Source organism: Lithobates pipiens, unplaced genomic scaffold (genome assembly GCF_037356315.1).
Source record: "Lithobates pipiens isolate NorthernLeopardFrog02 unplaced genomic scaffold, aLitPip1_a1.2 Scaffold_30, whole genome shotgun sequence".
Lineage (NCBI taxonomy): Eukaryota > Metazoa > Chordata > Amphibia > Anura > Ranidae > Lithobates > Lithobates pipiens.
In genome coordinates, this window is record NW_027507791.1 from 38,014,995 (window position 1) to 38,029,217 (window position 14,223).

Here is a 14,223-nt window from a genome sequence, read left to right on the forward strand (position 1 = left end):
CCCCATGGGTCAAATAAAGCCTTGGTATGGATAAAACAATGAGTCCTCAGCAATTGATTGACTCCCACAGTTATCCTCAGCACTAGCGGTACCGGGGTATATTCCAGACTCATCAGATGTAATAAATCATGCAACAAAGAGCAGGGGCTCTATAGTGTTATCGTTCAATTCCATTTATTAAAAAAAATGTAGTAACTTGGTTTAAAAATCACATGAACAGCTACCGTAGAGAACTTCCGGTCTCGGCCGCGATCAGAAGCGACGACGCCTAGCTCCTCCCTAACGTGTTGCGTCACTGAACACGTGACTTCATCAAAGAGTGAAGCGGGAGCTAATTGGCGTTGCCACTGTCATTCAGGCAATCGGGGGAAGGAGAGTTTCCGGATGGCCGAGGCACTCGTGGATTGAGATCAGGGCTCAGAGAAGTATTGGGGGGGTTAAAATAAAAAAAATAATTACAAACAAAATGGTAAAAGCCCTCCATGCATACAGTGCAAATGTGCACATCCAGGTCCAGAACCCTTCTATAGATAACGCTACACATGTGATATGCGATATATTATCGCCTTGAACCTTGGAGCGAGAGCAATAATTCTAGGGACATATTTCATGATTACCTCTAAACTGATACCATGTAAAGGTTTATTACAAAATTTGCCCTGGACAGCAAGTGGGGGAGGGGAAATAAAAATAACCGGTTCCTGACCACAACTGAAGGAGAACCTCCCCAAAAAAGTCCCGTGGTGTACCGTGTCTTAGGATTTGGAAGGTGTGGATGAAATGAAGAGTTGGCACATGTTGAAATACAAATCAAACCTATATGATGGGTGAGGGTGGTGCGCTCTATAGGTGGTATTTTAGGGGATGTTGGGTTTGCTCTCCATACACTGATCTGACTGTGGAGTGTTTAGAGCCGCTCTCTTCTATACTGAAGATAACTTCCTCTGACGTTCTGCCATTGCCCGGGGCTGACCTTCATTTCTTGTTTTTCCTCTCACACAGATGGTCGTTGCCGATGTTCATGTCCATCACACACAGAGGTACCGGCATTGCCCTCACCGCGGGTGAGTCCTTCCTTCCTTCTCTCTTCTTTTCTCTTTCCTCCTTCCTTTCCCTTCCTTCCTTCCTCCTTTTTTCTTTCTTTCTCTTTCTTCCTCCTCCTCTCTCATCTCCTCTCCTCTCCTCTCCTCTTCCTTCTTTTCTCCTCCTCTTCCTTCTTTTCTCCTCCTCTTCCTTCTTTTCTCCTCCTCTTCCTTCTTTTCTCCTCCTCCTTCCTTCTTTTCTCCTCCTCTTCCTTCTTTTCTCCTCCTCTTCCTTTTCTCCTCCTCCTTACTTCTTTTCTCCTCCTCCTTCCTTCTTTTCTCCTCCTCCTTACTTCTTTTCTCCTCCTCCTTACTTCTTTTCTCCTCCTCCTCTTCCTTCTTTTCTCCTCTCTCCTCTTCCTTCTTTTCTCCTCTCTCCTCTCTCCTCTTCCTTCTTTTCTCCTCTCTCCTCTTCCTTCTTTTCTCCTCTCTCCTCTTCCTTCTTTTCTCCTCTCTCCTCTTCCTTCTTTTCTCCTCTCTCCTCTTCCTTCTTTTCTCCTCTCTCCTCTTCCTTCTTTTCTCCTCTCTCCTCTTCCTTCTTTTCTCCTCTCTCCTCTTCCTTCTTTTCTCCTCTCTCCTCTTCCTTCTTTTCTCCTCTCTCCTCTTCCTTCTTTTCTCCTCTCTCCTCTTCCTTCTTTTCTCCTCTCCCCTCTTCCTTCTTTTCTCCTCTCTCCTCTTCCTTCTTTTCTCCTCTCCCCTCTTCCTTCTTTTCTCCTCTTCCTTCTTTTCTCCTCTACCCTCTTCCTTTCCTTCTTTTCTCCTCTCCCCTCTTCCTTTCCTTCTTTTCTCCTCTCCTCTCTTCCTTTCCTTCTTTTCTCCTCTCCTCTCTTCCTTTCCTTCTTTTCTCCTCTCCTCTCTTCCTTTCCTTCTTTTCTCCTCTCCTCTCTTCCTTTCCTTCTTTTCTCCTCTCCTCTCTTCCTTTCCTTCTTTTCTCCTCTCCTCTCTTCCTTTCCTTCTTTTCTCCTCTCTAATGTCAAGTCAGTGTGCTTCCAAGAGACGTCAGTTTGAGGTGGTGCCTAAATAGGAACCACTTTTGTGACAGTTTGTACTGTGACTGAAGGTCACACCATTTATTTGCAAGGCCAATACAACATCTGACCTCCCAGTCTTGCACTGGTTGTACCGGCTCTTCGCCTGGAATGAAATTGCTGACTCTGATGTCACTGCACACTGTGAGCTTCTCACAATGTGTGCCAGAAGCCGCCAGCAGGTCAGATGGAGCCCCGACTCATTTCCTGGCTGCAGGACATCCAGCATCCTCTAGGTCAGAGATATGAAATTGGCGGACCTCCAGGACTTGTAGTTTTGCAACAGCTGGAGGTCCGCTAATTGCAGATCCCCGTTTTATTGGCAAAGCCTAATTGAACAAGCTGAAGTTAGAAGCTGACTGGTTACCAGGCACAACTCTACCAGATTTTCACCCTCCAGGGTTAATAGACCCCAGGATTAATAAATCAACCCCTTAGGCCCCTTTCACACTGTCGTTTTTCAGGCACTTAAAAAAAAAAAAGCGCCTGAAAGAAGCCTCATCTGCAATCCCGATGTGAAAGTGACACCGAGGCGTTGCGCTGGCAGGATGTAAAAGCAGCTTCTTTGCAGTGGTAAATACACCGCTCCAAAAGTGCCCCTTCCCATTCAATTTAATGGAAAGCGCCAAGAAAGCGCTTTTGGCAGCAACGCTTTGAGGGCGCTTTTAACCCTTTATTTGGCCACTAGCGGGGGTTAAAAGCGCCCCAATAGCGCTTGAAAAATGCTGGTAAAGCGACCCGCTTAAAAATTACCAGCGTTTTTCGGGCGCCGGCAGCGTGAAAGGGCTCTTAAACCACTCGGGCTTTCACATTGGGATTGCAGATGAGGCTTCTTTGAAGCGCTTTACAGATGCTTTTTTTTTTTTTTTTTTTTTTTTTTTTTTAGCACTAAAGTGCCTGAAAAATGCCCCAGTGTGAAAGGGGTCTTAGTGATGCTATCACTGGGTCTAAACAAAGGCATTTAAAGTGGTTGTGAACCATTGTTTTTTTTTTTTTTTTTTTGTTCCCTCATAAACATAACGCACAATCAAACATGCCGATACTTACCTCCTCCTATCTAATGGTTTTGCAGAGAGGAGCCCCGCTCCTCCTCTTCTGGAGTCCCCCGCCAGTGCTCCAGGCCCCCTCCTCTTCATCGGTCCCCCACAGAAAGCTGCTTTTCCTGGGGGCATCCGTGTGGGCTCGGTCCCGAGTCCCACGGCTACTTCCATTGACGCAGACAGCGGGACTTGTGTTGTGTCCCCACTGGGGAACTCCACCCTTTTACTAATGCTGGTGGCTGTTGTCACTGAGACAGGAAGTGATGGGAAATCCAGAATATTAGAGCTTGTGTTTTTTTTTTTTTTTTTTTTTTTTTTATTTACTTATTTTTAAAATGGTTTCTTATGGGTCACGTTCACATCTGCATTTTTGCACTGGTGCATTTTTTGGTAAGAGTCATTGACTATTTTATTTATTATTTCCTGCAGCAGGCTGCGTTTTTGGTTTCATAGACTTCAATGTAAACACACAGAAAATACATGGCAGTGCTTGTGTTTTTATTTTTTTATGCGTTTTTTGTTGTTTTCTTAAGCAAGAAAACTAAGGTTGCACGGGACTCTAGCATCGGTGCCGATACTGAGCATTTGCACGAGCTTTTGTCCACTTGGTGCTTGTAACTGCCCCCCGCTTCCGCATCGATCACCCCCAGCTGTCCCCCTCTGTGCTCCCCGGGTCCCCCTGCATCCTTTTTATCCTCCCGGTCCCCCTGTGGCCTTCCTGGCTCTCCAGCTCCTCCTCCCGGTCCCCCTGTGGCCTTCCTGGCTCTCCAGCTCCTCCTCCGGTCCCCCTGTGGCCTTCCTGGCTCTCCAGCTCCTTCTCCCGGGCCCCCCTGTGGCCTTCCTGGCTCTCCAGCTCCTCCTCCGGTCCCCCTGTGGCCTTCCTGGCTCTCCAGCTCCTCCTCCGGTCCCCCTGTGGCCTTCCTGGCTCTCCAGCTCCTCCTCCGGTCCCCCTGTGGCCTTCCTGGCTCTCCAGCTCCTCCTCCGGTCCCCCTGTGGCCTTCCTGGCTCTCCAGCTCCTCCTCCGGTCCCCCTGTGGCCTTCCTGGCTCTCCAGCTCCTCCTCCGGTCCCCCTGTGGCCTTCCTGGCTCTCCAGCTCCTCCTCCGGTCCCCCTGTGGCCTTCCTGGCTCTCCAGCTCCTCCTCCGGTCCCCCTGTGGCCTTCCTGGCTCTCCAGCTCCTCCTCCGGTCCCCCTGTGGCCTTCCTGGCTCTCCAGCTCCTCCTCCGGTCCCCCTGTGGCCTTCCTGGCTCTCCAGCTCCTCCTCCGGTCCCCCTGTGGCCTTCCTGGCTCTCCAGCTCCTCCTTCGGTCCCCCTGTGTCATCCTCTGGGTCCCCTTGCATCCTTTCTGGCTCTCCAGCTCTTCCTCTGTGTCCCCCTGCTTCCTTTCCGGCTCTCCAGCTCTTCCTATGGCTCTACCCCCCCCCCGTCCTCCTCCTCCGGGAACCCCTCTGTATCCCCTCGTGTCCTTTCCGGCTCCTCCTTCGGTCCCCCCCCTCCCCCGTCGTCCTCTGGGTCCCCTTGTGTCCTTCCCAGCTCTCCAGCTCCTCCTCTGGGTCCCCCCTCTGTGTCGCCCTCTTGGTCCCCCTGCGTCCTTTCCGGCTCCTCCTTCAGTCCGCCCCCTGTCTTCTGGGTCCCCTTGTGTCCTTCCCAGCTCCTCCTCCAGGTCCCTCCCCATGTCCTCCAGCTCCTCCACCGGTCTCCCCCCTGCCCCTGATCTGTCAGAATGGGGATTGGAGGAAGTAGCCGGTAAATCTGTCATTTACTGGCTCCTTCCTTTTTCGAAATGAACAGTCGGTGATCACTGACTGTCCTTTCCTAACTGAAACATCGTAACCTGTGTTTACTTGTTTACTCTGCTTCAGTTTGTGAATGGAGAGGAGCCGCCACTGTCTCATGTTCAGTGCAGCTGAGGCCACAGAGAATGGGGCTGGAAAAATCTCTGTCCTCCGTCTCTTTCCCCGTCTCAAAGGGGAGAAATCAGGGGTCTGATATCTCACCAATGCCAAAAAAAAAGATTGTAATATTCCAAAGTTAAAGTGTAAAAAACAAAAAAACAAACACTGACACCCCCCCCCCCCCCCCCAAAAAAAAAAGCGATGTAAAAAAAAAATATATATATATAATATAAAATTGTAAATTGAAAAAATAATAATTAAAAAAACTGACACATGCCACTGTCACATGACATTAAAAAAAATAAGTATTGGTTATCGGTGAATACTGGGGGGAAAAAAAAAGTCTTAAATTGGTATCGGTGCATCCCTAAGGACAACAGACCCCTTCCAAAAACGCATTTAAAAACTCACCACCCTGTGTGGGGGGGGGGGGGGGGAGGGGAAGACGTTCCAGCGAAATGCATCAACCACAACCTGCATAGATGTGAACCAGACCCTAAAAGAAGCCCACAAGTATGGGTGAGAGGATCGGTGCTACTCCTGACCACCCCATATAGATAAACAGTAAAAAGCGTCCTCAGCCCACGAGTTCTCCGCTAGACCACACCCCTAACGTTTCACCCCGCCAACTGGGGGGGGGGGGGGGCTTAGTCATAGGGGCTAAAATACCCTTGTATATAGAATATTTATAGGAGGTAGGTGAAGTTTTAGGTAAGTGCCAACCTGTAACTGATTGATCTTGTATCTTCTCGTTCTCAGGAGTGTCGCTGTTCGGTGTGGCGGCTCTGGTTCTCCCCGGAGATTTTGCGTCGCATTTGGAGTTGGTGAAATCCCTTAGCCTGGGCCCGGCGCTCATATACGCTGCAAAGTTTGCCCTGGCCTTCCCCGTGGCATACCACTCGTGGAACGGCATCAGACACTTGGTGAGTAGCGGGCGTGTGCCCGGGAGGGGCGCTCAAATGTAAAATTTGGATCTGCATTGAGAGCTCGCCTCTTTAGGGGTTGACACTTTCAAGGAGTGACTGGTACCTGTGTTGGGGATCTACACCCCCCCCCCCCCCCCTGCATGCTGTGGTTTTATCCTACCGCTCCTACCTCACTATGGAACTCAGCAGTGATAGGAGGATGAAACCAACATATGCAGTGGGGGGGGGGGGGGGGGCACAGGGATCAGATACTTTAGGGGTGTTGAATGCCAAAGAGGCTGGCTTTTGTGTGATGGATTTGTGTACTGACCATACAAAAATCTGACATCAAGTCATTGTGTGCCGAAAATTTACTAGCCTGTCCTCCAACATTTGTTGGCCAAAAATTGGACAACAATTGACAGATGGACTGTACTAACGGTAAGATTTTAGGACAACAGTCTGTCAACAGACCATCCCCTTCCAACAATTGTACCGTGTGTGTAGGAGGCTTAACTTTCACACAAACCAATCGCTGTACACTTGTTGAGATTTATTTATTTTATTTTGTTTTTTTTTTAATTGATTTTGATATTGATACATTTCAACAGATATACCAGACATTGATACAATGTGCTATGATATTTACACATTTAAACATTCAATAAGGAACAAGAAAGGAAAAGAAATACAAGGACGTTTTCTAAATTCTTGTTGGTCAGTTTCCGCCCACCCCTAATGGGGCCTGACTGTAGGTGGTGATTAACCCCCAAGATCTTATACTGCATAAGGAGGAGGGAGGAAGAAAATACATTTAGGTTGTGCTTGCATCACAGTAACAAAATACTGTCCTTGCTATATATATATATATATATATATATATATATATATATATTCTCCATCTTCATTAATTTAGGACAAAATGTATTCTGCTGCAAGAAAAAAAATCCATCACCAGACTCAATATTCAAGCACAATATGAATTATTACTAGCATATAAACGATATATATATATATATATATATATATATATATATATATATATATATATATATATATATATATATAATATAATATATATATCGTTTATATGCTAGTAATAATTCATATTGTGCTTGAATATTGAGTCTGGTGATGGATTATTTTTTTTTTTTTTCTTGTAGCAGAATACATTTTGTCCTAAACTTATGAAGGAATTTATTTATTTTATGTTTTTTTTTTATTGGATATGTTTTATAGCCAAGTAAAAACAAATGTTTTTTTTTATTTTTTATTTTTTTTTTTTTTTACAATTTGTGGCCTTGTCTTAAATAATAATAATAATAATAATAATAAAAACAGCAGTGAAAAATAACACCAAAAAGCTATTTTGTGCGGCAAATTATATATATTTTTTTATATAAATATCATCATTTTAGGTTAAAGTGACAACACAGGAGCAGAGATGAGGGACAGAATGTTGTCGCCCTATATCGGGAAGAGTCAGGGGGCAGAGTGTGGTCGCCCTATAACGGGAAGAGTCAGGGGGGCAGAGTGTGGTCGCCCTATAACGGGAAGAGGTGGGGGGCAGAGTGTCGTCGCCCTATTAAAGTAGCTCAGTACCAAATGGCAAAAAAATTGCCTGGTCATGAAGGGTGGGGGTGGGGGGTAAAACCTTCTGGACCTGAAGTGGTTATAGGAGATCTCTGGTCACAGTATACACTTACCATTATAACATCAGCATTGTACCAACAATACAAACAATAGTTATCACTGACAATCCAATATACCAGGGATCTGCAATTAGCGGACCGCCATCTGTTGCAAAACTACAAGTCCCATCATGCCTCTGCCTCTGGGTGTCATGCTTGTGGTTGTCAGACTCGCTATGCCTCCTGGGACCTGTAGTTCTGCAACAGCTGGAGGTCTGCTAATTGCATATCCCTGCAATATATGATTTAAAAAAAAAAAAAAAAATCTTTCATGGTGTGTTTGGCCTGTCTGCTGGCCGTCTTTCCACAACTTCCTGGATTCCCAGCATGTTTTGCAGCATCAGTTCCTAAGGACTACATGTCCCATGGTACCCTGTTGCCTGCAAGCAGCGATTCCTGAAACTCCTCCTCCAGCAGATCAGAAGGCAGGCTCTGTGCAATTTGTGACACAGCAGTGCCTACCCACAGGACCTAGTGACTGTGTCCTAGAACTCCAGGTGGGAAATGGGGGGGGGGGTCCTCGCAAAGTACATAGAGGTTCTCACACAAGGCTTGCAAAGGTGGTTCAGAGTAATAGGAGAAGGCTTGAAATTTGTACATTTTTGATCAGATATACGCTCTAAACTTTGAAAATGAAAGCTAGAAGCTGATTGGTTGTCTTGCAGCATTGCTCCAGTCTTTGGTAAATCTCCCCTCCAGTGTGTCTCCACCCCTTCCTAACCATCACCTTCCCTTTTTTTTTTTTTTTTTTTTTTTTTTGTCTTCACAGGCCTGGGATTTGGGAAAAGGCTTCAAGATCCCTCAAGTCACCCAAACCGGTTACATCGTCTTGGCCCTCACCCTGCTGTCAGCAGCCGGCCTTGCCGCCATGTAATTGGCACCCTTTGCTAACGGGACATCACCCATTGATTACTTCATCTCCAAATCTTCTATGAGAATGAAGGCTCCACAGTCTTCCCTGGGAGCCTCCAGTACAGATCTCCCCCCCCCCCCCCCTGGGAGCCTCCAGTACAAATCTCCCCCCTGGAAACCTCCAGTACAGATCTCCCCCCCTGGGAGCCTCCAGTACAAATCTCCCCCCTGGGAGCCTCCAGTACAGATCTCCTCCCCCCTTCCCTCCTGATGTAGACTCCCATTTCAGACGCGTCTAAATCTTTCTGGCCAAAACGAATTACCAAAGTCAGTGTTCATAGAATGTAAGCTGCACCAGGGTCAGCGTCTTGAACCCCCCCCATTCTGGTTATAGATGCTAGAAATGGCCTTTTTAGAACTAGTCAAGAGAACCTGTCTTGTAGATGTGGGGAAGGTATCTGAACCTTCCAGCCTCCTAATACACTATAGGAGGGCGGCACCGGGTGCATCAAGTCGCAGACAGGTCACTAGGTCTTAGGCTTGTTGTTGGTTCATGGTCCACCTTTTTTCTGATACATTATCAATTGCCTCCCCCATTAGCATCTCCTAGTGAATTGATGGCCTGTCCTCTCTGAGATATCGGTTCACATTACCAAAAGTGGCTTCCTCAATTTCGTAAAAGGAGTAGAGCGTTCCTTTAAAGCTGAATTCTGGGAATTGGGCTACTGTTTAGGCATGTCATAAATTAAGTCCAACAGGGTGCCCGCCACCTCATAGACTTGTCTTTCTATCGTTCACACCCAACAGGTTTATTGTGCTCCAGGAAGATAACTTCCGGAGGCCCTGCTCACTGTGCTCTTCTGTCCTGCCCATTCACAGAAGCCTTTGTAATAGGTGAACTCAAGGACAAAATACAAAGGCTTCTGTGAATGGGCAGCAGAGTGGGGGGGGGGAGGGCGGGCATAGCTGCTCTCTGTGCTTTTTCTCCTCTCTAACACTCAAAGTGTTGCTGAATTCCTGGAATTCATGTTTAAAGTGAACCTGTCAGCAATTATAAGGGCTTGCTTCCCAAAGACCCGGTGCCACCAGCTGCCTGCTCATGTCTTTTATTGGCCAAAAAACCCCTCCTTGGTGTCCCACTAATTTACCTTCACTTATGGGATAAGCCCCCACCCCAACTGCCTTTTACTTGTCCGGTGAGAGCCCTTCAGCAGCTCTTATTGGACAGGAGGTGGCCAGGTGGGAGGGGACTCGGGCAAGACGTGGTTTTCAAGGGAAGCTTTTCTTTCAGAGAGGCACATTAGTTCCAACCCAGAAGATCGTAGTCAGGACTTTGTCTGCTCTTAGGGTTTTGTGACAGGTCCACTTTGTATGTCTTTTCATGGAGATGAAGGTTCAGCTCTGCCCTTTGTAGTGTTTGGAAATTAAATCTGTGCCTTTTTAATACTCTGACCAAAGGCTGCGCGGCATTTAAAGGGAAAGCGTCTTTGGTTTTTTTATTTTAATTTTTTTTTTTTTTTTTGGTGGCTGGAGATTTCCAGTGTTGCATCAGATCTTATAGTATTAAAGGGTCGGCCTGCCCAGAAAAAATAGTTCAGCAGAGGGAGGATGCGGCAAGTCACCTACTGGCTTCTTATAGCTGTGTTCTAAGCTCCGCCCACCCTTCATGGAGGACACGTCTCTGAACTATCCCTTTATTTCTAATGGGACACGGTTTCTTGGCTTTATATGGACCTGAGGGGGGTGGGGGGGGGGGAGGGTTTAGTCCATCAGTATCCACCCAGAGCCTAAATACAAAGGCTTCTGTGAATGGGCAGCATTTCCCCTCAATCCTGTGCTGATTGGCTCAATCTACAGCCAATTGCGCAATTCCAATTAGCGGGGGGCTTCATACATTTCTGCTGAAAAGTAAGAGGTTTTATTAAAGTGGCTGTGTAAACCCCCCCCCCCCCCCCAAAAAAATCAGTAACACACTATGGTCATTGCAGAAGTCACTTTCGTTATTTTTCAGTGAAAGGAAATAATCCTGCTATGAAGGTCCTTCTTCAGGTACTTCCTGTTAGAGAGTGACAACAGTTTGACCCTTTCTCCTAAGTGCTTTTACGTTGTCACCCTGTGATATGAACTTACAATGGAGATCAAGTGGCTCGTTCAACACATTAAGGTCCTTGTTCGGGCACTTCCTGCGAGAGTGACCACGCTCTGATTTCCTGTCCGTCCCTGTTATATGGTGACAACGCTCTGCCCCTGTCTCTCAGCTATGCTCTTGTCACCCTCTCACATAGGTTTCTGATGGACGATATAGGAGGACATTTCGTCACGGATTACATAGACTTGGCATTCTGTTGTCAAGGACTTTTGAAGAGAACAAAAATTACCTGGTGATCCTGCCATGAAAATCCATGTTCAGGCACTTCCTGTTATAGGGTGACAACGCTCTGTCCCGGTCTCTCACCTGTTCTCCTGTGTTGTCATCCTGTCACGTGGTTTTCTAATGGAGACTACAGGAGGACATGGAGGAAGAGGGTGACCACACTCTGCCCCTGTCTCTTCATATTGTAGGGTGACAACACTCTGCCCCTGCCCCTTCCTGTTATAGGGTGACCGCACTCTGCCCCTTCCTGTTATAGGGTAACCGCACTCTGCCCCTGCCCCTTCCTGTTATAGGGTGACAGCATTCTGCCCCTGTCTTTTCATATTATAGGGTGACAACGCTTTGTCCCTGTCTCTTCATGATATAGGGTGACAATGCTCTGCCCCTGCCTCTTCCTGTTGTAGGGTGACAACTCTGCCCCGTCTCTCACCTGTGCTCCTGTGTTGTCACCCTGTCACGTGGGTTTCTAATGGAGACTACACTCTGTCTCCTAATATTGCTCCTGCATTGTCACACGGGCTTCTGATGGTAACCACTAGTGGATGTCCCAACACACATTACACAGGACTCGTCCACTGTTGTCACCGTCAGGAAGCCCGCCCTGAGAAATGCCGGGCAGCCATCACTGGAGTGCATGTAGATAGGAAGTTTCTGGGAAGAGGCTGCAGGAGATATAATGAAGGATAAATGGTAAAAACAGGGACTTTATGACACCGGTGTATAATACACAGAGCAAACTAAAGGTCCTTCAGTTGGGGGTGACATCTCCTTGTAGAATGGCTGCTCCCAATTATAGCCCAGCACCCTTCAGAGTTGGGGGATCTCCATAGACCCCTCCAGGGCGGCTCCTCGTGTCTATTTCTGAGCCGTCAACAAATTTCTTCTTCTTCTATGGGACTTTTCTGAGCTGTCTGCGGATCAAAGCTCCTCTCTGTTCACACACAATGGCTCCTCTTGTCCGGGTTGGATGGTGGGAAGCGGCATTTAGAATTCTTCAGTTTGTGTGGGAATTACCGAAAAGGGCAAATGTAATGGAGAACTGAGTAAATATGCCGTCTAAATCCAGCTGAGTGTGTCAGAAAATTATCATCTTTTTAGGCTTAAAGAGAAACTCCGTTCCAAAGAGAAAAAGGCCAAGAGTTGTAAAAATTAACAAGCAGCTGTTGTCGCATCTTAAAGTAGAACCTTCCTTCCTTCCCTCCCATTTTGGATAGAATAAGGGATGGTTGGGTAACCTTGGCACTCCAGCAGTGGTGAAACTACACATCCCACCATGCCCCTTCTAACAGGAGTCATGCCTGTAGCTTTGCAGTCTTGCCGTGCCTCATGGGATTTTTAGTTCCACAGTGGCTATAGTATTGAGGTTGCCTATCCTTGCTTTAAGGACCATCATGATGAGGGTCAGTGATTAGCGTAGTTTATCTGTCCCACCCTGCATCAACAACCCAACCTACCGGAGCTGGCCTCTTATACCCACCCTGAGTTTATTCTAGAGCCCTTGTCCAACCAATCAACCAACCATCACTCATTGATGGTCATGTACCACCATGGTCTCCTGTTCTGCTCCAACCAACCTTCGCTCATTGATGTCCTTTTACCACCATGGTCTCCTGCTCTGTTCCAACCAACCATCGCTCATTGAGGTTCTTGCACCGCCATGGTCTCCTGTTCTGCTCCAACCAACCATCGCTCATTGATGATCTTGTACCGCCATGGTCTCCTGTTCTGCTCCAACCAACCATCGCTCATTGATGTTCTTGTACCGCCATGGTCTCCTGTTCTGCTCCAACCAACCATCGCTCATTGATGATCTTGTACCGCCATGGTCTCCTGCTCTGTTCCAACCAACCATCGCTCATTGATGTCCTTTTACCGCCATGGTCTCCTGCTCTGTTCCAACCAACCATCGCTCATTGATGTCCTTTTACCGCCATGGTCTCCTGCTCTGTTCCAACCAACCATCGCTCATTGAGGTTCTTGCACCGCCATGGTCTCCTGTTCTGCTCCAACCAACCTTCGCTCATTGATGTCCCTGTACCGCCATGGTCTCCTGTTCTGCTCCAACCAACCATCGCTCATTGATGTTCTTGTACCGCCATGGTCTCCTGTTCTGCTCCAACCAACCATCGCTCATTGATGATCTTGTACCGCCATGGTCTCCTGCTCTGTTCCAACCAACCATCGCTCATTGATGTCCTTTTACCGCCATGGTCTCCTGCTCTGTTCCAACCAACCATCGCTCATTGAGGTTCTTGCACCGCCATGGCCTCCTCTTCTGCTCCAACCAGCCATCGCTCATTGATGTTCTTGCACCGCCATGGTCTCCTGTTCTGCTCCAACCAACCATCGCTCATTGATGTCCCTGTACCGCCATGGTCTCCTGTTCTGCTCCAACCAGCCATTGCTCATTGATGTTCTTGTAGTGCTACGGTCTCCTGTTCTGCTTTCTTTTTTTTTTTTTTCTACATGAAGGGAATCTCCCACCCCCCCCCCCAATCCCCCCATTCCTCATATTCATTGTTCCAGAAGGGAATTTACCTCCACATTATCCAACCTCTGTACAGATCGTTCATTCAAGCCGTCCTCCATCCATCTTCCAGTGTTCATACAATTTTATGTCCATTGACCCCGCCCTAATAATGGTGGAAATTGACAAAACCAAATTTAGTGGGTGAATATATCAAATCTAATATTAGATTATATTTATATGTTCTTTTACAATCTGACATTTTCCCGCATTGTTATACGGCATATAAGCGAGATCGCCTTCTGTATAATTCAATAAAAATCTATTCTTAAATAACGATTGTGAGTTGTCATTGTTCATCGGGGGGGGGGGGGGGGGCAGCTCGTGATTCTTCCATATCATAACACAAGTCCTATTGTTCGGGGCGAATGGAAGACAAAGGAATTGTCTGCTTCTAGAATGCTGCTCTCCCACAACCGTATGGACCACCCCGGGGACCCACTCTTCAGGTTCTGGTGCCGGACATCCCAGACTATTCCAAACCACATCTTTATTGCTGGTAGAATAGGTCCCTTTTTTTTTTTTATGTGGGGCTTTTTTTTGGAGGGGATTAGGTTTTTGTGTTTTATATATCTTTTTTTCTTTTTTTAAATGTTTTTTAGAGTTTATTTTGTGTGTTTTTTTTTTTTGGGGGGGGGGGTGTTTTTGTTTTATGACAAGAACTTAAAATGCACACTTCTGGGTTTGTTTTTTTTTTTTTTTTTTAGGTTTTGGATTTTATTGGGCGGTTTACGGCAAGAACTTAAACACACACACAAACGCACAAAAACACACACTTAATTACTAAAGGCAAGTGCACTCGGAAGTTCAGTCGCTGTAGATCTGAGGGGG

General features: G+C 47.0%; 1 protein-coding gene across 1 annotated transcript; it reads left to right on the forward strand.

The window, feature by feature from the left end:
• Nucleotides 1-1,002: 1,002 nt before the first annotated feature.
• SDHC (succinate dehydrogenase complex subunit C) lies at nt 1,003-13,668 on the forward strand (the record flags this gene model as incomplete). Its single annotated transcript, XM_077464034.1, is given in 4 exon segments — nt 1,003-1,064; nt 5,803-5,966; nt 8,409-8,605; nt 8,700-13,668. Coding segments are annotated over 3 exon segments (331 nt in total), but the record flags the coding sequence as incomplete, so codon positions are not given.
• Between the last annotated feature and the right edge of the window lie 555 nt (nt 13,669-14,223).